Below are 24167 nucleotides of genomic sequence, written 5' to 3'. Positions count from 1 at the left end.
CGGGAACCCGACAGCGTTCCAGCTACAAGTGTGGACCATATCAAAACATGTTTGAAGAAAAGAGGATACTCCGCCAGGGCAGCCAAGGCAGTAACGCTAGCCTTACGCAGATCTACTCGTAACCTGTATGATGACAAGTTGCTGAAGTTTGAGACTTATGCAAGGCGGAAAGGCTTCACAGCGATGATAGCCACTCATCCTCAAGTGGCAGAATACTTGTGTCATCTTAGACAGACCAGACATCTGAAAGGTTCGACATTATCTACATACCCCGCCGCCATCAGTACAGTGATTACCATGAAAACAGGCATCAAGTTGACGAAAGTACCAGAATTACTTGCTCTGCTGAGATCTTTTAAACTGGAGGACCAGCAAAAGAAGTCCAGAGCTCCGGCCTGGGATCTGAATGTAATTCTACGTCATCTTACCAGTGATGCCTACGAACCTCTAGACCAGACTACCCTCGAGCTGCTGACACAGAAGACTCTGTTCCTGCTTGCGCTAGCCACGCAGCTCGAATATCAGAGATACATGCGCTGGACTTTGGTCGAACCAGATTCGACACGGGGCAACATGCTGCAGTTCATCTAGGACTTAGATGGGACTTTATTGCCAAGAACCAGCTACCTGGTCAGCCAGATAGACAGTTCCACGTACCAGTGCTATCTACAATCCTCGGCCAACAGGATATGGAGGACTTATCCTTGTGTCCGGTCAGAGCCCTGAAGATATATCTTCAAAGACTAAGACAAGGAGACGAAAATTCAAGCGCCGCCTGTTCATCCCATTATCCACAGAGACATTAGCAGAAGTCTCAAGAACGACGATATCGTTCTGGATGAGAGCCATCATATTGAGAGCCTATAAAGCAGCAGGACTAGAACCTCCAAAAGCTTCCGACCCACACAAAGTCAGAGCATTGACGTCAACACTAGCTCTGCATGAAAACTGCTCTATATCAGCAATTATAGAGGGCTGCTTTTAGAAGTTGGTCACGGTGTTTGCCAACCACTACCTCCGAGACATAGCCACTAGAGACGTCTCAGGCATTCACCCATTTGGGCCGCTTGTTGTAGCACAGCTACCACGGCTCCACAAGGGCGCTGAGTTGGAAAATCTCACCCTTTATCACGTTGACTTGTTGATAACTTTTACTAAAGAAAAGTATTAGTTTGAAAGTCCATGCGCACAGTCTAGGACAGGCTAGCATGAGTGATTAATTTAAAGATCCTGTATGGGTAAAGATCTTACCTGTACGTGAAGGGGTCACAACTCATTATGATAAAGATCTTATCACAATCTATGGGTTGTTATAAGATATCTAGTAATAAGAAGATACTAGTTTATCTGAAGCCACATGAATCAAGATGCTTCAACTTGTCTGAGATGGAAGTGGTCCCCCCGAGTTATAACGGAAGTTGGAGAATAGGATCACGGAAATACCGTTTCGCAGTTCCCATGGGGGGGGATACAGGACGTATCTAAGGACAGCTGATGAATCCACGAAGTGGCTTGACCCACCACCAATCCGTCGGATTCTATAAGCAAAAGATCATGAGTCAGGATAAGTAAAAATATGTAATTTTTTAAGTAAAATTGATATTTTTATACTTATCCTGACTCATGAACGAAGCCCTCCCAACCACCCCGCTGAAGACACTTTGGATTTCACAGCAGATCCAAGTGCATGGGCAGAAATTCAGGAGAGAGTGGCAAGTAACGCTGGTCACATGACTGTTTGCGCGGGAAAAGGGAGGTAACTCGTGGGTGAGTGTATTTTTACGTCCGATTCGGGAACTTCAAGGGATTCAAGTGTTCCACTACCATTCGCAAGGAAAAGGGAGATAAGCAAAAGATCATGAGTCAGGATAAGTATAAAAATATCAATTTTACTTAAAATATTACATTTATGTCTATTTCTGTAATGTTTTGATTACAGTGCCTATCTCTTTTTGAATTTGTACTGACTTTTTTTTTGCTGCTGAGTATATATACCATATATGACCCAAGAACTGAAATTTGAGGAGCAAAAAAATCCACAGTCTGCAGAAAGGGATCAGCTTTTCTATGGTTTACTCTTTCCTTTTTCTTGTGGTAGGAAAATGTCATCAGATCACTTTGTGTGAAAAACCAAGATAGAATTACTTGGTAAAGGCGTCAAATATGCAAGTAAACCTCACTAGAAAAGATTATTTCTATTTTGTTACCACCACCCAGCATGTAAAGCGTGGGGATATAGTCGACACCTCATGCCGTCCGTCCGTCCGTCCGTCCTTAATCATTTTGTTTCCGGAGCATAACTAAAAAAATGTTCAATATTTTTCAACAAAAGTTGGTACATATATCATAAAAGAACCTAATGTGGTGCCTTTTGCTGTTTATAGATTTTTGTCATGTATATTTTTTTTCGGTTTCCATGGAAAAGATTCGGACTAAGTCTCAAAAGGGAGGGGTGGGCTTCGTTTCCGGAGCACAACTCAATATCTTTCAACAAAACTTGGCAGATATACGAGGCAGATCTCAAAGTAGTGCCTTTTGGTATTTGCAGATTTTTGGCCTTTTTGTTTTTCTTGGAAGCGGTTTGCACTTAAAAGGAGTAGTATACACGATGGTGGTTCTGCTGCGCATAGGTGCACCATGCCTAGGAGCCTTCAAACGGCCAATTCGGCTCTCACAGCCACTAAAAATAGTAGAGTTTTGTGCAAAGCTAGTGCGGAAGACAAAAAGTGGTCCAACACATTCCACTGGTGGAAGTGCACTCCAATTAGAATTATGCGAGTGTATGGACATAGAACAATGCCAGGAACCAAGCTATCGCGCAAAGCCTATGCCGAGATCCGATCGGGTCGTTTGTCCCTTTGGGAGGCGAAGAGGAACTACCACATATCACAAGCCAGATATAAGTGAATCTGGGGCAGCCCCAACCCCGAGACACAAACGGAGACAACTTCCGACATGGCAGAGGTCTTAGAGACCCTGCTAGAGAAGTCTCCCTATGTTTTGCTTAACAAATCCTGGAGCAATTGGGACACACCTTCTACGAGCGATACCAGATCCCTTAACAGTTTCTCAAACTCTATTTGCTGTGTTTCGCCAATTTGTAGAAGACGACAGAATAGTCGATTTTGTCTACCTCTACCTGCCCAACCAATTTTGACCAGCAGCGGGCAAACTCTGAATCGTTTTCGACGACTGCCCGGAAACACGGGACAGACACAACCGATGCACAGACTGTCTCACCGCTATATCGGAACTACCCACCCTATTCGAACTGGACAACTCTACTTGCAAGTGCGGCGATGTGTGGGTTGGTATGCAGTGCTTCGAGGTCAAGTGGACAACCTTCAAGAGAATACGGCAGCCAGCGAAAGATAGATCCTACCATCTGCCCCACCTTCTGGATATCCAGACGGGTCTCTTCTTGTTCCTCCTCTTCGCTTTCTATTTCCTTGTGGAGCTTGTCGAGAGTGGAATGGTCATCCTCGTTGTCCAGCCAAGACAAGATATCTTCCCTGGACGATTGTAGAAGTCCAGGATGGTGTGACGTCGGAGTTATCTCGCTTGCGGGCAAGAGGGTGTTGGTCGATGGTTCTGCAGCGGGCAACGTCAGATTTGGAGCTATCTCGCTGGGGGGCAAGAGGGTTGACGGTTCTGTGGCATGCTCTTGCCTTAGCTCATAGAGCCTTGTGGACCCAATACCAAAGCGCTTTTTTACCTCGTTTGCCGGGAGCACACCGCGAAGGGAGCGTATTTCTTTGATCTGGCCTGGAGACAAATCTCTTTTAGGTGGCATGATTGTTTTTCCTGTATAGAATACCACTGTGATAAACTTGTCATAATATAATGTATAGAATGCCACTGTGATAAACTTGTCATAATATACTGTATAGAATACCAGTGTGATAAACTTGTCATAATATACTGTATAGAATACCAGTGATATAAACTTGTCATAATATACCGTATAGAATACCAGTGATATAAACTTGTCATAATATACTGTATAGAATACCAGTGATATAAACTTGTCATAATATACTGTATAGAATACCACTGTGATAAACTTGTCATAATATACTGTATAGAATACCAGTGATATAAACTTGTCATAATATACTGTATAGAATACCACTGTGATAAACTTGTCATAATATACTGTATAGAATACCACTGTGATAAACTTGTCATAATATACTGTATAGAATACCACTGTGATATAAACTTGTCATAATATACTGTATAGAATACCACTGATGATAAACTTGTCATAATATACTGTATAGAATACCACTGTGATAAACTTGTCATAATATACTGTATAGAATACCAGTGATATAAACTTGTCATAATATACTGTATAGAATACCACTGTGATAAACTTGTCATAATATACTGTATAGAATACCACTGTGATAAACTTGTCATAATATACTGTATAGAATACCAGTGATATAAACTTGTCATAATATACTGTATAGAATACCAGTGATATAAACTTGTCATAATATACTGTATAGAATACCACTGTGATAAACTTGTCATAATATACTGTATAGAATACCAGTGATATAAACTTGTCATAATATACTGTATAGAATACCACTGTGATATAAACTTGTCATAATATACTGTATAGAATACCAGTGATATAAACTTGTCATAACATACTGTATAGAATACCACTGTGATGTAAACTTGTCATAACATACTGTATAGAATACCAGTGATATAAACTTGTCATAATATACTGTGTAGAATACCACTGTGATAAACTTGTCATAACATACTGTATAGAATACCAGTGATAAACTTGTCATAATATACTGTATAGAATACCACTGTGATAAACTTGTCATAATATACTGTGTAGAATACCACTGTGATAAACTTGTCATAACATACTGTATAGAATACCAGTGATAAACTTGTCATAACATACTGTGTAGAATACCACTGTGATATAAACTTGTCATAATATACTGTATAGAATACCACTGTGATATAAACTTGTCATAATATACTGTATAGAATACCAGTGATATAAACTTGTCATAATACCAGTGATATAAACTTGTCATAACATACTGTATAGAATACCAGTGATATAAACTTGTCATAATATACTGTAAAGAATACCACTGTGATATAAACTTGTCATAATATACTGTATAGAATACAACTTTGATTAACTTGATATGCAATGATGTGCTCACTCTATGGAACTCTCACTTTCCCAGAAGGCCAGCAGACTACATACACTTGGGACAGGTTTTCTGGATATCCTGAAGCAAATTATCAGGCTCCTTTCCAACACAACATGACTTCCACACAGTGCGTTGCCATGGCTACAGATACTTCTACTTAAAGTGTTGGCATTGCTTGGACCCCATGATGAACAGTAAGTGTAGAGATGTGACATTGGGTATCTTTGCCTGTTTTTAGAGTGTTATGTATAATTGCATTACAGTGTAAACATTGTCAGTGTTGATGAACTATCTAGATGTAAGTGTCATCAGGAATGCTACATTGATTATAAAAACTGAATGATCAGGTAATAGTTGATTTTCTGGAAAAGTTCATCTCTGAATTTGTTTTTTCTAAACTATTAAACACTTAAAACAGTTATGCTTTCTAGTTTTTGAAAGGAAATACAACTGTCAAGATGATTTTGGTTAACATTTGCAGTTTTGTTTACTTTTCCAGTTGTGTTTTGCATGGATTCAAACTATTGCTGGAACATTTCATGCATATTTATGGAACAGCTGTATTTATTGATCAGTTGTATCGCTGTATATATAGATCAGCAATTTGCAATGAGGTTTGATTTGATAGTTTGCACAGAAGGAATTATTTAAAGGTCACATGCAACGTAAAACACACCTTTGCAGATTCTAATACCTTTCGGTATGGACTTACCGAAACAAATCATCAACTTATAAAGTTGAAAAATAACGCGATGAAAAAAAACGCGAAATCGCAGTTCAAACGATTCACCTATTTTGCCCCGACTTTTCGGGGGGAAAACTGGTTTCAACAACTGGGCTGCGCTCATAGCACGCGCGCGTCTATTTCACCCACCGCGTTCTTCTTAGTGAAATAGGTTAAAAGCAACTTGGAAGCGGGCTGTCCGGGTGAATACACCAGACAAAGCTCGGTGAAGGCTTTGGTGTGAGCTATTTTCCTAATGTTTTGTTGATATTTCACAGGCGCGATTTCGGTGTCTGTCACATTATGTAATTACACAGACAGGCAGGTGTCATACTTGAACACATGACAAGTTATGATGTCTGTTGATTGCAAAATGTTATACACAAAAAATGAGCATGTATTTACAAAACCCAACATCTCTATATATACACACACAATGAGCCGTGAGGGCATCTGCAAATGAACCAGCCGTTACACCCACCCGCTCTGACTGGGTTCGGTATCCCGGCTGCTTCGTTTCTTGGGAAGTAAACCCAAGTACACAATATTGCACTTTTGATTTGCGATTGTACGCTTATAATTTTGTTTATATGTTTTTTCATAACCAGCAATGTATATTATATGTCATGAATAAGTGATAATTGTGTTTTAATTATGTTTGATTTTTTGGTTGCATGTGACCTTTAACTCTGAAATGTCCTATTGTGGAGGTATATCCACATCAGTCAGCACATATTAAAAACCTTGGAGTCAACTTTGTGTGCAGACTCTTTGAGTGTTGTCACAACCCCTAGTGTACAGTACACAACCCTGTGCACTTAAAAGAACCCACGAATCCATTAGTAAATGACCAGATGGTGGCCACATGAATACGTGCAAACACCTAGTTGCGGGTACAGCAAACACCTAGTTGCGGGTACAGCAAACACCTAGTTCCGGGTACAGCAAACACCTAGTTGCGGGTACAGCAAACACCTAGTTGCGGGTACAGCAACGTACAGTAAAACCTGGACAAAGGACTGTGACTGTGCCCCAGTCCACCCAGCTGTGAATGGGTACCTCGTAAGGATGCGCCTAGTGGCTGCACAAGTTGTATGATCCCCAGGGAGTTGATATTGAAAATAAGATGTACGCCTCTTCGTGGTGGGCTTAGATAGGGGAATTTTATTCCCTGAACTAAACGTACATCAACCAGTTAGGGCTGACCCCCCAAAGCTGCTTTATCTTACTGGGTACACAGACAATCAAGGAGCAAACCATCTTTCAACTCCGCAGCCTAGTCAGCCTCCGGTAGTGACACCAACCACACTGGAGATGGGCCTTTCTACAGGAAAAGGCACAGCACCCGATCAAGAATATCTTGGCTAAACCATCTAAAACCCACACTACTTGAGTGTGAGAAAGCGACAGGATGGCCTGCAAATTCACGCATCAATGGCAAGTCGCTTAAGCTGCATTGGGACAATGCCATGCCCATGTATGCTTACCTGACGAAGCAAAATGTCCGAGACCAATTCTGGTGGCTTAAGAATCTCATGCGCTGTGAGCCAGTTCAACCCACAACTGGTGCCCGTCAGGAACCTTTGCATGAGCAGAATGCTCAAGTGGCAGCAGACCCCAAACTGGTAATGGATGTCCACGTCAACCTCTTTCCTGTTCTTGATAGAAACTCTTCCGGCATAGAGTCAATTGGCCCTAAAATTTCTGACCCTCACTCTTCCTCTTCTTCAGTTGCCAATTTTTTTCAAAAATCCTGTGTATATTTTGTTTTATTCTATTTATGATGAAATATCTTACATACCTTTAAAAAAACCGGAGGCCAATCAAACGAACAAATGAATCTTTTCCAAAAACATGAAATTAATTTATTAAATGACATTATTTCTATGAAACTTTCCGTGGACCGTTCATTACATGTTGTGTCTATGCTGCCGCTCGAACCTTGGAGGAGCTAAAAAAGGGTTTCCAAAGAAAAATCATCTAATACTAAGAACAGTACACCAAAGAAAAAACAGTTTCAAGTTAAAGTGACGGAAACTAGAAAATACATTTCCTGGATAGAGCTGTGCCATAAGTTAAGATCATCAGGGAATCGCATGTCAAAATGACAAAAGTCAATTTGGAGAAAATGAAAACTGAAATACAAAACAACGAAAGAAAAGATATTTCTCCAAATTATCGATTCCCTTAAGGTCAAAATAAAGGTTTCGACTGAAAGAAAGAAAAATCAAGCAGAATAAACTTTTGAGAAATAATGAAAAACACTTCTACTGGCAACTGAAAACAAACGGTGATGGTGAGCATGATAAATGGCCTCCCATTGATGCCAGTGAAAGGTTCTGGAGACAGTTGTGGTCTGTACCCGGCGACTGTAACCTGGAGGCACCATGGGTGAGTGATTATGACCATGAAATGCATGAGAAAATAACTGGGTCGTTTGTCTGTTACATCTCACCAGATTGCCTGAAAAGTGTCATCAAAAAGTCAAAGTCTAATACAGCTCCAGGGCCTGATGGCATTCGAAACCGTTATTGGAAACTGTTCCCCTGTGTCCAAACACCATTACTTCACTGCTTCAATACTCTCGTGGACACAGGTGATAGTCCTCCATGGTTCTGCAAAGGTCGCACAATACTCCTTCCAAAAAAAGGAGACTTGACTGATCCCAAAAACTTCCGCCCTATCACATGTTTGAATACTCAGTATAAAATATTCACAGGGTGTTTGACAAACCTTGTGTCATCATACTGCTCTTCCAATGATAAAATTTACAGAGAGCAAAAGGGGGCGAGAAAGGGATGTTGGGGGTGCAAGGATCAACTTCTTGTACAGAAAATGATTTTGGAAGAGGCTAAAACATATCACCGCAACCTCTCAATGTGCTGGATTGACTACAAGAATATGACTCTGTCCCTGATGAATGGATTCTGAAGTCTCTTCATTGTATTGACCTCCCGGAGCGACTACTTGATTTACTCAAGTCTTTAATGAGTTGCTGGTCGACTCAGCTTGAGATGTACTCGCAAGGGCAGGTGCAGACTTCGGAATCTATTCCAATCAGAAGGGGAATATTTCAGGGGATGCCTTTAGCCCTTTGCTTTTTTGTTTGTCTTTAAATGCTTTGAGCTTTTTGCTTAACATAGGGGAGGGTTACCATCCCGGACCACCTCAGCACAGATCCCCAACACCGCTTACTCATCTCCTTTACATGGATGACATGGAGCTCCTTGCCAAAGGAGATACCAATCTGAAAGAGCAGGTTCTCCTTGTCAAGTCCTTTTCTAATGATATTGGCATGGCATTTGGACTCGACAAATGTAATACTCTCCATTTGAAACATGGCAAGGTAACTAATGATGGATCAGTCAGGTTACAAGGGGGAGGAGTTACTGAGCATCTTGTGGAAGATCAGGCCTACACCTATCTTGGAATGCAAGTTTGAGCCAAGCTCCAGAATGCCCTAATTCAAGACAAACTTCAGGCCGTGTATAAATCTCGGATAAAGAAAATCTGGAGCTTGGAGATAAATGCTCAAAACAAGGTCAAAGCCACCAGTACCTTTGCTGTGCCAGTCCTTTCCAATGCTTTTGGAGTAATTCATTATACGAAACAAAAAATCCAGAGTCTTGACCAACACCTTGTCAGTGGATGCCCTTCCTTGGCACAATCAGCATATCTTAAAAGACATGATGGCATGGCTCGCTGCTTTTATTACGGTCTCCTTATATGCCTGTTGCTTTGACTCCGAGGTCCATCCATGGTATGACCCTGAACATGTCCAGGGCATCATGTAAAATGATGCTTTCAAACTTTTGTGGAATAGGCCCACATACAGCCTCAGAAGAATTCCAGCCAACAAACCTAATCTTGTCCTTTTTGATTAAGCCAACGAATTTATTTACATCATTAAATTTTCTGTCCCTTTTGACAGCAATGTGATTGGCAAGATTCAGGAAAAGCATACTAAATATGCGGACCACGCCTTTGAAATGTCTTGCTTGCATCCCAAGTACACTGTTGTCAGGCTTCCAATTGTTCTCGGTGCCCTTGGTTTGGTACCTCCTGATTTCTTGGCGCAGATCAGGAGAGTGCCCGGGTTCTCCACCGGGAGTACAGCCCTTCTGACACTCTGGGTAATGCACTCTGGCAGCAGGTTTAACCAGCTCTCTGATTTTCATCAAATTACTGAAGTTATGCTACCACTATCACTGTGTAATCTGTCACAGAGATTTGGAGTTATATCAAGAACAGTTTCACAGAAATAACTTTCTTCTACCATAGACCTGTGAAGATCCGGGGTAGAATAGGTCTTCAGCAACCCATGCTTGCCACAAAAGGCGACTATGCTTGTTGTAAGAGGCGACTAACGGGATCGGGTGGTCAGGCTCGCTGACTTTGTCGACACATGTCATCGGTTCCCAATTGCGCAGATCAATGCTCATGCTGTTGATCACTGGATTGTCTGGTCCAGACTCGATTATTTACGGACAGCCGCCATAGCTGGAATATTGGTGAGTGCAAAGTAAAACTAAACTCAGACTGGAATATTGAGGGGGTGAGTAGCGGTGTGGTTAAACTAAACTCACTGACTCACTCACTTTCTGGTGTCTACCATATTTGAATATGCTTATATTTGAAATATGCTTATTTTGATGATTTGTGTATCTATATGTTGTTCAAATTGTTTATTTGAACCATGAGTTTCTACTCACTAGCCACTTGACTTCTGCAGAGACAATACGATACGTACGACCAGCCGAGCAATCAGTACAGGCAACTGTGTTGCACAAGTAACAATGGAGCAACAATCAGATCATGCTACAACAGGGGCGACCTGTGCAGCTTCAACAATGGGAAATCTCACAGTGATGTAATGTCACTCATCAGAAGCCTTGGGATAAGTGGAACTAAGCCAGCTCAGAGAGGAACAAGGAGTGGAAAGCAGAAACGGAAAAACAATCAACTGAATTCAATTATTTCTGTGAGGAATTGTAGATACCTAAGGATGGTTCTGTGGAACGCACAATCCATTAGGAACAAATCTGTGGAAATAAGTGATATGATACTTGATAAGAATCTGGATATTCTTGTCATCACCGAGACTTGGCTGAAGGATACAGGTGATGAATCCAAGATAGCTGGCTGAAGGATACAGGTGATGAATCCAAGATAGCTGGCTGAAGGATACAGGTGATGAATCCAAGATAGCTGGCTGAGATGATGCCACCTGGCTACCTATTCGTGAGTGTGCCCCGGAAACACACACGTGGAGGTGGGATTGATATCATGTTCACAAAGCATTATGAATTCCAAGCTGAATCATTTGAGGTTGTGAGTATGATTGTTTCTCATGACAATATTTGTTCCAGGACAATATGTGTGTACCGTCCTCCTCCATCAAAAGCAAATGGTGCAAGTGTTTCTGGCTTTATCGACGACTTTAACAAACTTCTATCACAATTGCATCACAAATATGCCATTATCATAGGGGACTTTAACATCCACTATGATTCACATGACAAGCCAGACTTGAAACGTGTCATGAAGCTCCTTAAAACACATGAGCTAGTACAACATGTGCAAAGTACTAGACACAGGTGTGGACATATCATTGATTGGGTTCTTACTAGGGAGAATTCATCATTGATACAGAGAATTCCAGTAGATGATGTGTCGTTGTCGGACCACTATCCTGTAACAATCGAACTAAAGCACAAACAGAACTAATCTCCTGTAGGAATACTCGGAAGATGGACAAGAATGTCTTCCGTCAAGATCTAGAAGAGTCCAATCTTGTACACAGTGATTCAACTGACCTGGACGGGTTAAGTTATCTAACTGACCTACTCTCCCAGCACAGTCCTGTGAGAACATTAAGATCAGGAAATCTTCATCTTCTGGAGATACCAAAACGTCATCTGAAGTCATTTGGCTACCGCTCATTCAGCTATGCTGCACCTTCTCTCTACAAATGTCATTTAAAGACATTCCTTTTCCGAAAATACTATCACTGCTAGATTTCTGTGTTCGTACTCATTTTACATACTGTGTATATACTCATCATAGCGCTTAGAGCAGACACTTAGTGCCTGGAGTATTTTAGCGCTTTATAAATTCACTAATTATTATTATTATGATTGGACCAGTAAAGAAGGCAAAGACTGTTCCCTCTGGTATGCAGAAGGTGTCGTCATGCTGGACTATCTGATGAAAGGAGAGAATACAGAGAGCACGTTGTGTTCCACAGTTTAGGCAATTCTGGTATGAAAATAAGATAAGACTCAAGATATGTTGGAAGTTGAGAAAAGGTGTGCTCATCAGAACAAATACGCCATCATCATGGCTACAATACAATCCAGGACTAGTTGATCAATTTGGCTTGATCAACACAAGTTGATCTGTCTATTTAGGCAACATGTCTTGGGCAAGTCTGAACTCAAGCTGAACTCCCCAGATCTGCTGTCTGGTCACTTATATTTTCAGGTTGTCAATTGTTTAATTGAACAGTATATATGAATGCAAAATGGGTCGCTGAGCCACCACCTGTCCATTGGATTCTAGCAAATAATGTGAGTCAACATAAGGAAAAATGTGTATTTTGTTGGATAAAAATGGTATTTTATACTTATCATGAATCATAGATGCAATTCCCTCCCAACAGTCCCCACTCTCCACTATCTTGGCATAAAACATCTATTTGGCTTTGAAAATGGTGAGAGTGAGAGTCACCGCACAGTCACGGGGCCGCTGGTGAGCATGCACGGGAGGAGGTGCGTGCGGGCGAGATGTTTTTACTGTTTAGACTGTTCATGGGAACATAGAAACAGAGACTTCCACTACACCTCAGGCAGAAAGGGGACAGAAGCAAATGATATGAGTCATTTAAGTATAAAATATCATTCTTATCCAAATAAATACATATTTTAAGAGTTGGTAGGTCAACGATCCCTGAGCCAAGCTCAGATGATGTGGATCAGTTTATAATGTTGTGTACGTAGATGATGTGGATCAGTTTATAATGTTGTGTACGTAGATGATGCAGATGTGATTTCAAGAGTGAATTTAGAAGGTCCACCTGTGTGTCCACTCAGCCAATACCCTGTAATATGCAGCAGCCCATATATGTGGATGACACCTTGTGACATGTTTCAGTTTAAGATCCGAGATGTGGCCTGTCCTGAGAGATATCATCCAGAGGTCCACAGTCAAACAACACATTGCATTTGGTGGGTAACATCACTTCTGGGATACATATTACGTTGTTGACCATTAGGCATTTGTTTTCCCAGAACAAAATAGATCATGACTTTATAGGTTCTACAGGATTGTCATCATGTGTGTCTACAGCTGTGTATCTTGACCATATGTGACCGACATGTTTGTGTCTACAGCTGTGATCTACGAGTGTAGCCTCACCATGTCTGACCAACATGTTTGTGTCTACAACTGTGATCTACGAGTGTATCCTGACCATGTGTGACTGACATGTTTGTGTCTACAACTGTGATCTACGAGTGTATCCTGACCATGTGTGACTGACATGTTTGTGTCTACAACTGTGATCTACGAGTGTATCCAGACCATGTGTGACTGACATGTTTGTGTCTACAACTGTGATCTACGAGTGTATCCTGACCATGTGTGACTGACATGTTTGTGTCTACAGCTGTGATCTACGAGTGTATCCTCACCATGTGTGACTGACATGTTTGTGTCTACAGCTGTGATCTACGAGTGTAGCCTAACCATGTGTGACCGACATGTTTGTGTCTACAGCTGTGATCTATGAGTGTATCCTGACCATGTGTGACTGACATGTTTGTGTCTACAGCTGTGATCTACGAGTGTATCCTGACCATGTGTGACTGACATGTTTGTGTCTACAGCTGTGCTCTATGAGTGTATCCTGACCATGTGTGACTGACATGTTTGTGTCTACAGCTGTGATCTACGAGTGTAGCCTAACCATGTGTGACCGACATGTTTGTGTCTACAGCTGTGATCTATGAGTGTATCCTGACCATGTGTGACTGACATGTTTGTGTCTACAGCTGTGATCTACGAGTGTATCCTGACCATGTGTGACTGACATGTTTGTGTCTAAAACTGTGATCTACGAGTGTATCCTCACCATGTGTGACCAACATGTTTGTGTCTATAGCTGTGATCTACGAGTGTATCTTGACCATGTGTGACTGACATGTTTGTGTCTACAGCTGTGATCTACGAGTGTATCTTGACCATGTGTGACTGACATGTTTGTGTTTACAGCTGTGATCTATGAGTGTATCGTCACCATGTGTGACTGACATGTTTGTGCTACAGCTGTGATCTATGAGTGTGTATCGCCACCATGTGTGACTGACATGTTTGTGTCTACAGCTGTGATCTATGAGTGTATCGTCACCATGTGTGACTGACATGTTTGTGTCTGGCTGTGATCTATGAGTGTATCATCACCATGTGTGACTGACATGTTTGTGTTTACAGCTGTGATCTATGAGTGTATCGTCAGTCACCATATGTGACTGACATGTTTGTGTCTACAGCTGTGATCTCACATGAGTGTATCCTGACCATATTGTGACTGACATGTTTGTGTTTACAGCTGTGATCTATGAGTGTATCGTCACCATGTGTGACTGACATGTTTGTGTCTACAGCTGTGATCTGGTGTATCCTGACCATGTGTGACTGACATGTTTGTGTGTTAACAGCTGTGATCTGTGAGTGTATCGTCACCATGTGTGACTGACATGTTTGTGTCTACAGCTGTGATCTACGAGTGTATCCTGACCATGTGTGACCAACATGTTTGTGTCTACAGCTGTGATCTATGAGTGTATCGTCACCATGTGTGACTGACATGTTTGTGTCTACAACTGTGATCTACGAGTGTATCCTGACCATGTGTGACTGACATGTTTGTGTCTACAACTGTGATCCAGATGAGTGTATCCTGACCATGTAATGACCGATCTATGTTTGTGTCTACAACTGTGATCTCTGAGTGTATCCAGACCATGTGTGACCGACATGTTTGTGTCTACAGCTGTGATCTACGAGTGTATCCTGACCATGTGTGACTGACATGTTTGTGTCTACAGCTGTGATCTACGAGTGTATCCTGACCATGTGTGACTGACATGTTTGTGTCTACAGCTGAGTGATCATGTGTGATACGAGTGTAGCCTCACCATGTGTGACTGACATGTTTGTGTCTACAGCTGTGCTCTATGAGTGTATCCTGACCATGTGTGACTGACATGTTTGTGTCTACAACTGTGATCTACGAGTGTATCCTCACCATGTGTGACCAACATGTTTGTGTCTATAGCTGTGATCTACGAGTGTATCTTGACCATGTGTGACTGACATGTTTGTGTCTACAGCTGTGATCTACGAGTGTATCTTGACCATGTGTGACTGACATGTTTGTGTTTACAGCTGTGATCTATGAGTGTATCGTCACCATGTGTGACTGACATGTTTGTGTCTACAGCTGTGATCTATGAGTGTATCGTCACCATGTGTGACTGACATGTTTGTGTCTACAGCTGTGATCTATGAGTGTATCATCACCATGTGTGACTGACATGTTTGTGTCTACAGCTGTGATCTATGAGTGTATCATCACCATGTGTGACTGACATGTTTGTGTTTACAGCTGTGATCTATGAGTGTATCGTCACCATGTGTGACTGACATGTTTGTGTCTACAGCTGTGATCTACGAGTGTATCCTCACCATGTGTGACTGACATGTTTGTGTTTACAGCTGTGATCTATGAGTGTATCGTCACCATGTGTGACTGACATGTTTGTGTCTACAGCTGTGATCTACGAGTGTATCCTGACCATGTGTGACTGACATGTTTGTGTTAACAGCTGTGATCTATGAGTGTATCGTCACCATGTGTGACTGACATGTTTGTGTCTACAGCTGTGATCTATGAGTGTATCGTCACCATATGTGACTGACATGTTTGTGTCTACAACTGTGATCTATGAGTGTATCCTGACCATGTGTGACCGACATGTTTGTGTCTACAACTGTGATCTACGAGTGTATCCAGACCATGTGTGACCGACATGTTTGTGTCTACAGCTGTGATCTACGAGTGTATCCTGACTGTGTCATGTGTCCCTGGCGACCCAGAGCTGATGAAGGAGGCATCTACCTGTGTTTCAAGATATCTGCAGTCCAACAGCAACACCCTTAAATATCTAGGTGAGTCCCAAGTTAGTCCTCACAGCTCTTGTTGGTGTAAGTGTGTCCTACAGACACTATATACATGTATCTGTGTGTCTGTTGCAGGTATTAAGGCACTGACAACTCTAGTTGGTGTAAGTGTGTCCTACAGACAGCTATATACATGTATCTGAGTGTGTCTGTTGCAGGTATTAAGGCACTGACAACTCTAGTTGGTGTAAGTGTGTCCTACAGACAGGATATCTATGTATCTGTGTGTGTCTGTTGCAGGTATTAAGGCACTGACAACTCTAGTTGGTGTAAGTGTGTCCTACAGACACTATATACATGTATCTGTGTGTCTGTTGCAGGTATTAAGGCACTGACAACTCTAGTTGGTGTAAGTGTGTCCAACAGACAGGATATCTATGTATCTGTGTGTCTGTTGCAGGTATTAAGGCACTGACAACTCTAGTTGGTGTAAGTGTGTCCTACAGACAGGATATACATGTATCTGTGTGTCTGTTGCAGGTATTAAGGCACTGACAACTCTAGTTGGTGTAAGTGTCCAACAGACAGGATATCTATGTATCTGTGTGTCTGTTGCAGGTATTAAGGCACTGACAACTCTAGTTGGTGTAAGTGTGTCCTACAGACAGGATATACATGTATCTGTGTGTGTCTGTTGCAGGTATTAAGGCACTGACAGCTCCTAGTTGGTGTAAGTGTGTCCAACAGACAGGATATACATGTATCTGTGTGTCTGTTGCAGGTATTAAGGCACTGACAGCTCTAGTTGGTGTAAAGTGTGTCCAACAGACAGGATATACATGTATCTGTGTGTCTGTTGCAGGTATTAAGGCACTGACAACTCTAGTTGGTGTAAGTGTGTCCTACAGACACTATATACATGTATCTGTGTGTCTGTTGCAGGTATTAAGGCACTGACAACTCTAGTTGGTGTAAGTGTGTCCAACAGACAGGATATACATGTATCTGTGTGTCTGTTGCAGGTATTAAGGCACTGACAGCTCTAGTTGGTGTAAGTGTGTCCAACAGACAGGATATCTATGTATCTGTGTGTCTGTTGCAGGTATTAAGGCACTGACAGCTCTAGTTGGTGTAAGTGTGTCCAACAGACAGGATAAGCATGTATCTGTGTGTCTGTTGCGGAGGTATTAAGGCACTGACAGCTCTAGTTGGTGTAAGTGTGTCCAACAGACAGGATATACATGTATCTGTGTGTCTGTTGCAGGTATTAAGGCACTGACAGCTCTAGTTGGTGTAAGTGTGTCCAACAGACAGGATATACATGTATCTGTGTGTCTGTTGCAGGTATTAAGGCACTGACAACTCTAGTTGGTGTAAGTGTGTCCAACAGACAGGATATACATGTATCTGTGTGTCTGTTGCAGGTATTAAGGCACTGACAACTCTAGTTGGTGTAAGTGTGTCCAACAGACAGGATATACATGTATCTGTGTGTCTGTTGCAGGTATTAAGGCACTGACAGCTCTAGTTGGTGTAAGTGTGTCCAACAGACAGGATATACATGTATCTGTGTGTCTGTTGCAGGTATTAAGGCACTGACAGCTCTAGTTGGTGTAAGTGTGTCCAACAGACAGGATATCTATGTATCTGTGTGTGTCTGTTGCAGGTATTAAGGCACTGACAAGCTCTAGTTGGTGTAAGTGTGTCCTACAGACAGGATATACATGTATCTGTGTGTCTGTTGCAGGTATTAAGGCACTGACAGCTCTAGTTGGTGTAAGTGTGTCCTACAGACAGGATATCTATGTATCTGTGTGTGTCTGTTGCAGGTATTAAGGCACTGACAGCTCTAGTTGGTGTAAGTGTGTCCTACAGACAGGATATATATGTATCTGTGTGTCTGTTGCAGGTATTAAGGCACTGACAAGCTCTAGTTGGTGTAAGTGTGTCCAACAGACAGGATATACATGTATCTGTGTGTGTCTGTTGCAGGTATTAAGGCACTGACAACTCTAGTTGGTGTAAGTGTGTCCAACAGACAGGATATATATGTATCTGTGTGTCTGTTGCAGGTATTAAGGCACTGACAGCTCTAGTTGGTGTAAGTGTGTCCTACAGACAGGATATACATGTATCTGTGTGTCTGTTGCAGGTATTAAGGCACTGACAACTCTAGTTGGTGTAAGTGTGTCCTACAGACAGGATATACATGTATCTGTGTGTCTGTTGCAGGTATTAAGGCACTGACAGCTCTAGTTGGTGTAAGTGTGTCCTACAGACAGGATATACATGTATCTGTGTGTGTCTGTTGCAGGTATTAAGGCACTGACAACTCTAGTTGGTGTAAGTGTGTCCTACAGACAGGATATACATGTATCTGTGTGTCTGTTGCAGGTATTAAGGCACTGACAGCTCTAGTTGGTGTAAGTGTGTCCAACAGACAGGATATACATGTATCTGTGTGTCTGTTGCAGGTATTAAGGCACTGACAGCTCTAGTTGGTGTAAGTGTGTCCTACAGACAGGATATATATGTATCTGTGTGTCTGTTGCAGGTATTAAGGCACTGACAGCTCTAGTTGGTGTAAGTGTGTCCTACAGACAGGATATCTATGTATCTGTGTGTGTCTGTTGCAGGTATTAAGGCACTGACAACTCTAGTTGGTGTAAGTGTGTCCTACAGACAGGATATACATGTATCTGTGTGTGTCTGTTGCAGGTATTAAAGCACTGACAGCTCTAGTTGGTGTAAGTGTGTCCTACAGACAGGATATATATGTATCTGTGTGTGTCTGTTGCAGGTATTAAGGCACTGACAACTCTAGTTGGTGTAAGTGTGTCCTACAGACAGGATATACATGTATCTGTGTGTCTGTTGCAGGTATTAAGGCACTGACAGCTCTAGTTGGTGTAAGTGTGTCCAACAGACAGGATATCTATGTATCTGTGTGTGTCTGTTGCAGGTATTAAGGCACTGACAGCTCTAGTTGGTGTAAGTGTGTCCAACAGACAGGATATATACATGTATCTGTGTGTGTCTGTTGCAGGTATTAAGGCACTGACAACTCTAGTTGGTGTAAGTGTGTCCAACAGACAGGATATACATGTATCTGTGTGTGTCTGTTGCAGGTATTAAGGCACTGACAGCTCTAGTTGGTGTAAGTGTGTCCAACAGACAGGATATACATGTATCTGTGTGTGTCTGTTGCAGGTATTAAGGCACTGACAACTCTAGTTGGTGTAAGTGTGTCCAACAGACAGGATATACATGTATCTGTGTGTGTCTGTTGCAGGTATTAAGGCACTGACAGCTCTAGTTGGTGTAAGTGTGTCCAACAGACAGGATATACATGTATCTGTGTGTCTGTTGCAGGTATTAAGGCACTGACAGCTCTAGTTGGTGTAAGTGTGTCCAACAGACAGGATATACATGTATCTGTGTGTCTGTTGCAGGTATTAAGGCACTGACAGCTCTAGTTGGTGTAAGTGTGTCCAACAGACAGGATATCTATGTATCTGTGTGTGTCTGTTGCAGGTATTAAGGCACTGACAACTCTAGTTGGTGTAAGTGTGTCCTACAGACACTATATACATGTATCTGTGTGTCTGTTGCAGGTATTAAGGCACTGACAGCTCTAGTTGGTGTAAGTGTGTCCTACAGACAGGATATCTATGTATCTGTGTGTGTCTGTTGCAGGTATTAAGGCACTGACAACTCTAGTTGGTGTAAGTGTGTCCTACAGACAGGATATACATGTATCTGTGTGTCTGTTGCAGGTATTAAGGCACTGACAGCTCTAGTTGGTGTAAGTGTGTCCAACAGACAGGATATATATGTATCTGTGTGTCTGTTGCAGGTATTAAGGCACTGACAACTCTAGTTGGTGTAAGTGTGTCCAACAGACAGGATATATATGTATCTGTGTGTCTGTTGCAGGTATTAAGGCACTGACAGCTCTAGTTGGTGTAAGTGTGTCCTACAGACAGGATATCTATGTATCTGTGTGTCTGTTGCAGGTATTAAGGCACTGACAACTCTAGTTGGTGTAAGTGTGTCCAACAGACAGGATATACATGTATCTGTGTGTGTCTGTTGCAGGTATTAAGGCACTGACAGCTCTAGTTGGTGTAAGTGTGTCCAACAGACAGGATATACATGTATCTGTGTGTCTGTTGCAGGTATTAAGGCACTGACAGCTCTAGTTGGTGTAAGTGTGTCCAACAGACAGGATATCTATGTATCTGTGTGTGTCTGTTGCAGGTATTAAGGCACTAACAACTCTAGTTGGTGTAAGTGTGTCCTACAGACAGGATATACATGTATCTGTGTGTCTGTTGCAGGTATTAAGGCACTGACAGCTCTAGTTGGTGTAAGTGTGTCCTACAGACAGGATATCTATGTATCTGTGTGTGTCTGTTGCAGGTATTAAGGCACTGACAACTCTAGTTGGTGTAAGTGTGTCCTACAGACAGGATATACATGTATCTGTGTGTCTGTTGCAGGTATTAAGGCACTGACAACTCTAGTTGGTGTAAGTGTGTCCAACAGACAGGATATATATGTATCTGTGTGTCTGTTGCAGGTATTAAGGCACTGACAGCTCTAGTTGGTGTAAGTGTGTCCAACAGACAGGATATATATGTATCTGTGTGTCTGTTGCAGGTATTAAGGCACTGACAGCTCTAGTTGGTGTAAGTGTGTCCTACAGACAGGATATCTATGTATCTGTGTGTGTCTGTTGCAGGTATTAAGGCACTGACAACTCTAGTTGGTGTAAGTGTGTCCTACAGACAGGATATACATGTATCTGTGTGTCTGTTGCAGGTATTAAGGCACTGACAGCTCTAGTTGGTGTAAGTGTGTCCTACAGACAGGATATCATGTATGTATCTGTGTGTGTCTGTTGCAGGTATTAAGGCACTGACAACTCTAGTTGGTGTAAGTGTGTCCTACAGACAGGATATACATGTATCTGTGTGTCTGTTGCAGGTATTAAGGCACTGACAACTCTAGTTGGTGTAAGTGTGTCCAACAGACAGGATATATATGTATCTGTGTGTGTCTGTTGCAGGTATTAAGGCACTGACAGCTCTAGTTGGTGTAAGTGTGTCCTACAGACAGGATATCTATGTATCTGTGTGTCTGTTGCAGGTATTAAGGCACTGACAACTCTAGTTGGTGTAAGTGTGTCCTACAGACAGGATATACATGTATCTGTGTGTCTGTTGCAGGTATTAAGGCACTGACAACTCTAGTTGGTGTAAGTGTGTCCTACAGACAGGATATACATGTATCTGTGTGTGTCTGTTGCAGGTATTAAAGCACTGAAAACTCTAGTTGGTGTAAGTGTGTCCTACAGACAGGATATCTATGTATCTGTGTGTGTCTGTTGCAGGTATTAAGGCACTGACAGCTCTAGTTGGTGTAAGTGTGTCCTACAGACACTATATACATGTATCTGTGTGTCTGTTGCAGGTATTAAGGCACTGACAACTCTAGTTGGTGTAAGTGTGTCCTACAGACAGGATATACATGTATCTGTGTGTCTGTTGCAGGTATTAAGGCACTGACAACTCTAGTTGGTGTAAGTGTGTCCTACAGACAGGATATACATGTATCTGTGTGTCTGTTGCAGGTATTAAGGCACTGACAGCTCTAGTTGGTGTAAGTCCGGAATATGCAGTACAGCACCAGATTATAGTAGTAAAGTGTTTGGATGGGGACGAGCTGGCTACCCAGAGAAAGGTAAGCTATAGCCTATTGGATGTATTTTATCTCACTGAATATAACAGTTACACATAGAACCGAACTGTTTCAGCTGGATGACGATAGTCTGCAACTGGGATATGAAAACATGCACCAACCTTGTCCATAAACCTGACCATTGTATGATATTAGTTACCTCTGATAGCAAGCATGGCTTGCTGAAAACTTAAAGCTGGTGACATCTAGCTACTGGAGGAAATAAGGACATGATAAAGTCCATGTGATCCGAACTTTGCATCTTGGCCTGTAGGTCATTATTTCCATATGAAGGGCCACAGGTTGACTGGGCCGACTTGGCCTGTAGTACATTATTTCCATATGAAGGGCCACAGGTTGACTGGGCCGACTTGGCCTGTAGGTCATTATTTCCATATGAAGGGCCACAGGTTGACTGGGCTCTAACTTGGCCTGTAGGTCATTATTTCCATATGAAGGGCCACAGGTTGACTGGGCCGACTTGGCCTGTAGTACATTATTTCCATATGAAGGGCCACAGGTTGACTGGGCCGACTTGGCCTGTAGGTCATTATTTCCATATGAAGGGCCACAGGTTGACTGGGCCGACTTGGCCTGTAGGTCATTATTTCCATATGAAGGGCCACAGGTTGACTGGGCCGACTTGGCCTGTAGGTCATTATTTCCATGTGAAGGGCCACAGGTTGACTGGGCCGAGATGGCCTGTAGGTCAATATTTCCATATGAAGGGCCAAAGGTTGACTGGGCCGAGATGGCCTGTAGGTCATTATTTCCATATGAAGGGCCACAGGTTGACTGGGCCGACTTGGCCTGTAGGTCATTATTTCCATATGAAGGGCCACAGGTTGACTGGGCCGACTTGGCCTGTAGGTCATTATTTCCATATGAAGGGCCAAAGGTTGACTGGACCAACTTGGCCTGTAGTAAATTATTTCCATATGAAGGGCCACAGGTTGACTGGGCCGACTTGGCCTGTAGGTCATAATTTCCATATGAAGGGCCACAGGTTGACTGGGCCGACTTGGCCTGTAGGTCATTATTTCAATATGAAGGGAGACAGGTTGACTGGGCCGACTTGGCCTGTCGCGTCATTATTTCCATATGAAGGGCCAAAGGTTGACTGGACCAACTTGGCCTGTAGTAAATTATTTCCATATGAAGGGCCACAGGTTGACTGGGCCGACTTGGCCTGTAGGTCATAATTTCCATATGAAGGGCCACAGGTTGACTGGGCCGACTTGGCCTGTAGGTCATTATTTCCATATGAAGGGCCACAGGTTGACTGGGCCGACTTGGCCTGTAGGTCATTATTTCCATATGAAGGGCCACAGGTTGACTGGGCCGACTTGGCCTGTAGGTCATTATTTCCATATGAAGGGCCAAAGGTTGACTGGACCAACTTGGCCTGTAGTAAATTATTTCCATATGAAGGGCCACAGGTTGACTGGGCCGACTTGGCCTGTAGGTCATAATTTCCATATGAAGGGCCACAGGTTGACTGGGCCGACTTGGCCTGTAGGTCATTATTTCAATATGAAGGGAGACAGGTTGACTGGACCAACTTGGCCTGTAGGTCATTATTTCCATATGAAGGGCCACAGGTTGACTGGGCCGACTTGGCCTGTAGGTCATTATTTCCATATGAAGGGCCACAGGTTGACTGGGCCGACTTGGCCTGTAGGTCGTTATTTCCATATGAAGGGCCACAGGTTGACTGGGCCGACTTGGCCTGTAGGTCATTATTTCCATATGAAGGGCCACAGGTTGACTACGCCCACTTAGTTAACAACAATTTGGTCTGGTTGCATATACATTGGTATAATCAGACACCTCAATGTGCTCCATAGGACATTGGTATAATCACACACCTCAATATGCTCCATAGGACATTGGTATAATCACACACCTCAATATGCTCCACATCAACTTCTTTGTTTGCCCCCACAGATTTCAGATGGAATTGATAAAGAAGCACAGAAAGTCTGTCATTAGGCTGGGCTGTCATTCAGCACTCTCAGGTTATGTGGCTATCACCTGGCCTAGTGGCTACATTTCAGGATGCATATCTGAATGTTTCCATCCATCCAAGGTGCCTTCATAGTTATGCTCCATGGTCATTAATCACAGATATGAATCTCTTGCCCTCTATTTGGAATTTCCATAGCACACACATGCACAGGTCATCATCCCGTCATCATGTGTGTCATCTGTGGCAAGTACAACTTCATAGAGACAAAGAAGACTTCTTCTCAACAGACCATATCATCATGTCTGTCCTCTGTGTCAAGTACGACTTCATAGAGACACAGAAGACT

The 24167-nt window shown here is 42.5% G+C and overlaps 1 protein-coding gene across 2 annotated transcripts in view; it reads left to right on the top strand.

The window, feature by feature from the left end:
* The window catches only part of LOC124279902 (AP-4 complex subunit epsilon-1-like), a 54325-nt gene that overhangs the window by 5647 nt on the left and 24511 nt on the right, over nt 1–24167 (top strand). For both annotated transcript variants that reach the window (XM_046715783.1, XM_046715784.1), the window contains exons 2-5: nt 5238–5398; nt 13081–13154; nt 16036–16158; nt 21746–21855. In XM_046715783.1, the coding sequence (XP_046571739.1) occupies nt 13094–13154; nt 16036–16158; nt 21746–21855 (294 nt within the window). In that variant the 5' untranslated portion in view covers nt 5238–5398; nt 13081–13093. The remainder of the gene's footprint in view (nt 1–5237; nt 5399–13080; nt 13155–16035; nt 16159–21745; nt 21856–24167) is intronic.

The sequence above is a fragment of the Haliotis rubra genome, unplaced genomic scaffold (genome assembly GCF_003918875.1).
Source record: "Haliotis rubra isolate DU_JTF1 unplaced genomic scaffold, ASM391887v1 Scf258, whole genome shotgun sequence".
NCBI lineage: Eukaryota > Metazoa > Mollusca > Gastropoda > Lepetellida > Haliotidae > Haliotis > Haliotis rubra.
The sequence above is the reverse complement of the archived record's forward strand: the minus strand, read 5'-3'. Positions and strand labels throughout refer to the sequence as shown.